Source organism: Quercus suber, unplaced genomic scaffold, assembly GCF_002906115.3.
Source record: "Quercus suber isolate HL8 unplaced genomic scaffold, Cork oak 2.0 scaffold_789, whole genome shotgun sequence".
Classification (NCBI taxonomy): Eukaryota; Viridiplantae; Streptophyta; class Magnoliopsida; order Fagales; family Fagaceae; genus Quercus; species Quercus suber.
The window spans coordinates 142587-143697 of record NW_027070225.1 but is presented as its reverse complement, the minus strand read 5'-3'; the positions used below and the strand labels follow the sequence as shown (position 1 = coordinate 143697).

Below are 1111 nucleotides of genomic sequence, written 5' to 3'. Positions count from 1 at the left end.
TAGAATGGAAAGACGAGTGCCAAGTGGCCTTTGACATGATCAAGCAATATTTGTTAAACCCTTCTATTCTGGTTCCCCCGACGCTGGGATATCCATTGATGGGTTACATGTTAAGCTAAACGGCTAAACCTGACTAGAAAGAAAAGGCAATTTACTACTTAAGCAAGAAGTTCACCAGTTATAAGATTAACTACATCATCATTAAGAAGACGTGTTGCGCCCTAGCCTGGGCATCACGCAAGTTGCGACACTATATGCTCTACTTCACGACACAACTCATTTCCCGCATAGATCCCATTAAGTACATCTTTGAAAAGCCAGCTCTCGTGCGGAAGATCTCCTGTTAGCAAATGTTGCTCTTCGAGTTCGACATTGTGTTTGTAACAAGAAAGGCCATCAAGGGCCAAGCCATAGTTGATTACCTAGCGGATCAACCGCTGAACGATCCAGAACTTTCAGAATCCCTCTTCCTTGATGAGGATGTCATGGCACTAGAGCCAAAACTAGATAGTGTAGAACCATGGTGTTGGAAGCTTTATTTTGATGGAGCCACCAATTCTACTGAAAATGGAGTGGGAGCAGTCTTAGTTTCTCTCAAAGGCCAGCAAGTCCGTGATTCAATCAAGCTGAATTTCAGTTGCACCAACAACATCACAGACTATAAAGCATGCATAGTCGGCCTGCAAGTGGCCCTAGAGTTCGGCGTCTATGACTTGAGCATCTTTGGAGATTCCCTATTGATCATCTCCCAAATCAAAGGAAAGTTGAAAGCTCTAGAAACTAAGTTGATTCTATATCAAAAATGCGTCAGTCGCTTGATTTCGAAGTTCCGAAACATCACATTTGCCTCGAGCTCACAACCAATTTACAGATGCCCTAGCTAGCATGGTTATGTTATCAAAAGGAGATGATATGCGACAATTGCGCATAGAAGTCCGTGGCATCCCAGTCTATTGCATGAACATCAAAGAATGCATGTGTTGAATTCGAAGTCAACAGAAAGCCATGGTACCATGATATCAAGGCTTATATCAAGAACAGTGAATACCCGCCCGGTGCAACAGATAGTGAAAAGAAGTTCATCCGACACATGGCCAGCCAAATTTTCCTG

The 1111-nt window shown here is 43.2% G+C and overlaps 1 protein-coding gene across 1 annotated transcript; it reads left to right on the top strand.

Moving 5' to 3' along the window:
- Positions 1-350: 350 nt before the first annotated feature.
- On the top strand, positions 351-884 carry LOC112028999 (uncharacterized). Its single transcript, XM_024061685.1, has one exon. It carries the CDS (start codon positions 351-353, stop codon positions 882-884), a length of 534 nt encoding a protein of 177 aa, XP_023917453.1.
- Positions 885-1111: the final 227 nt, after the last annotated feature.

What these genes read in the sequence shown, in the direction of transcription:
- LOC112028999 (XM_024061685.1), top strand. Translation starts at nt 351, where the DNA reads ATGTTGCTCTTCGAGTTCGACATTGTGTTTGTAACAAGAAAGGCCATC.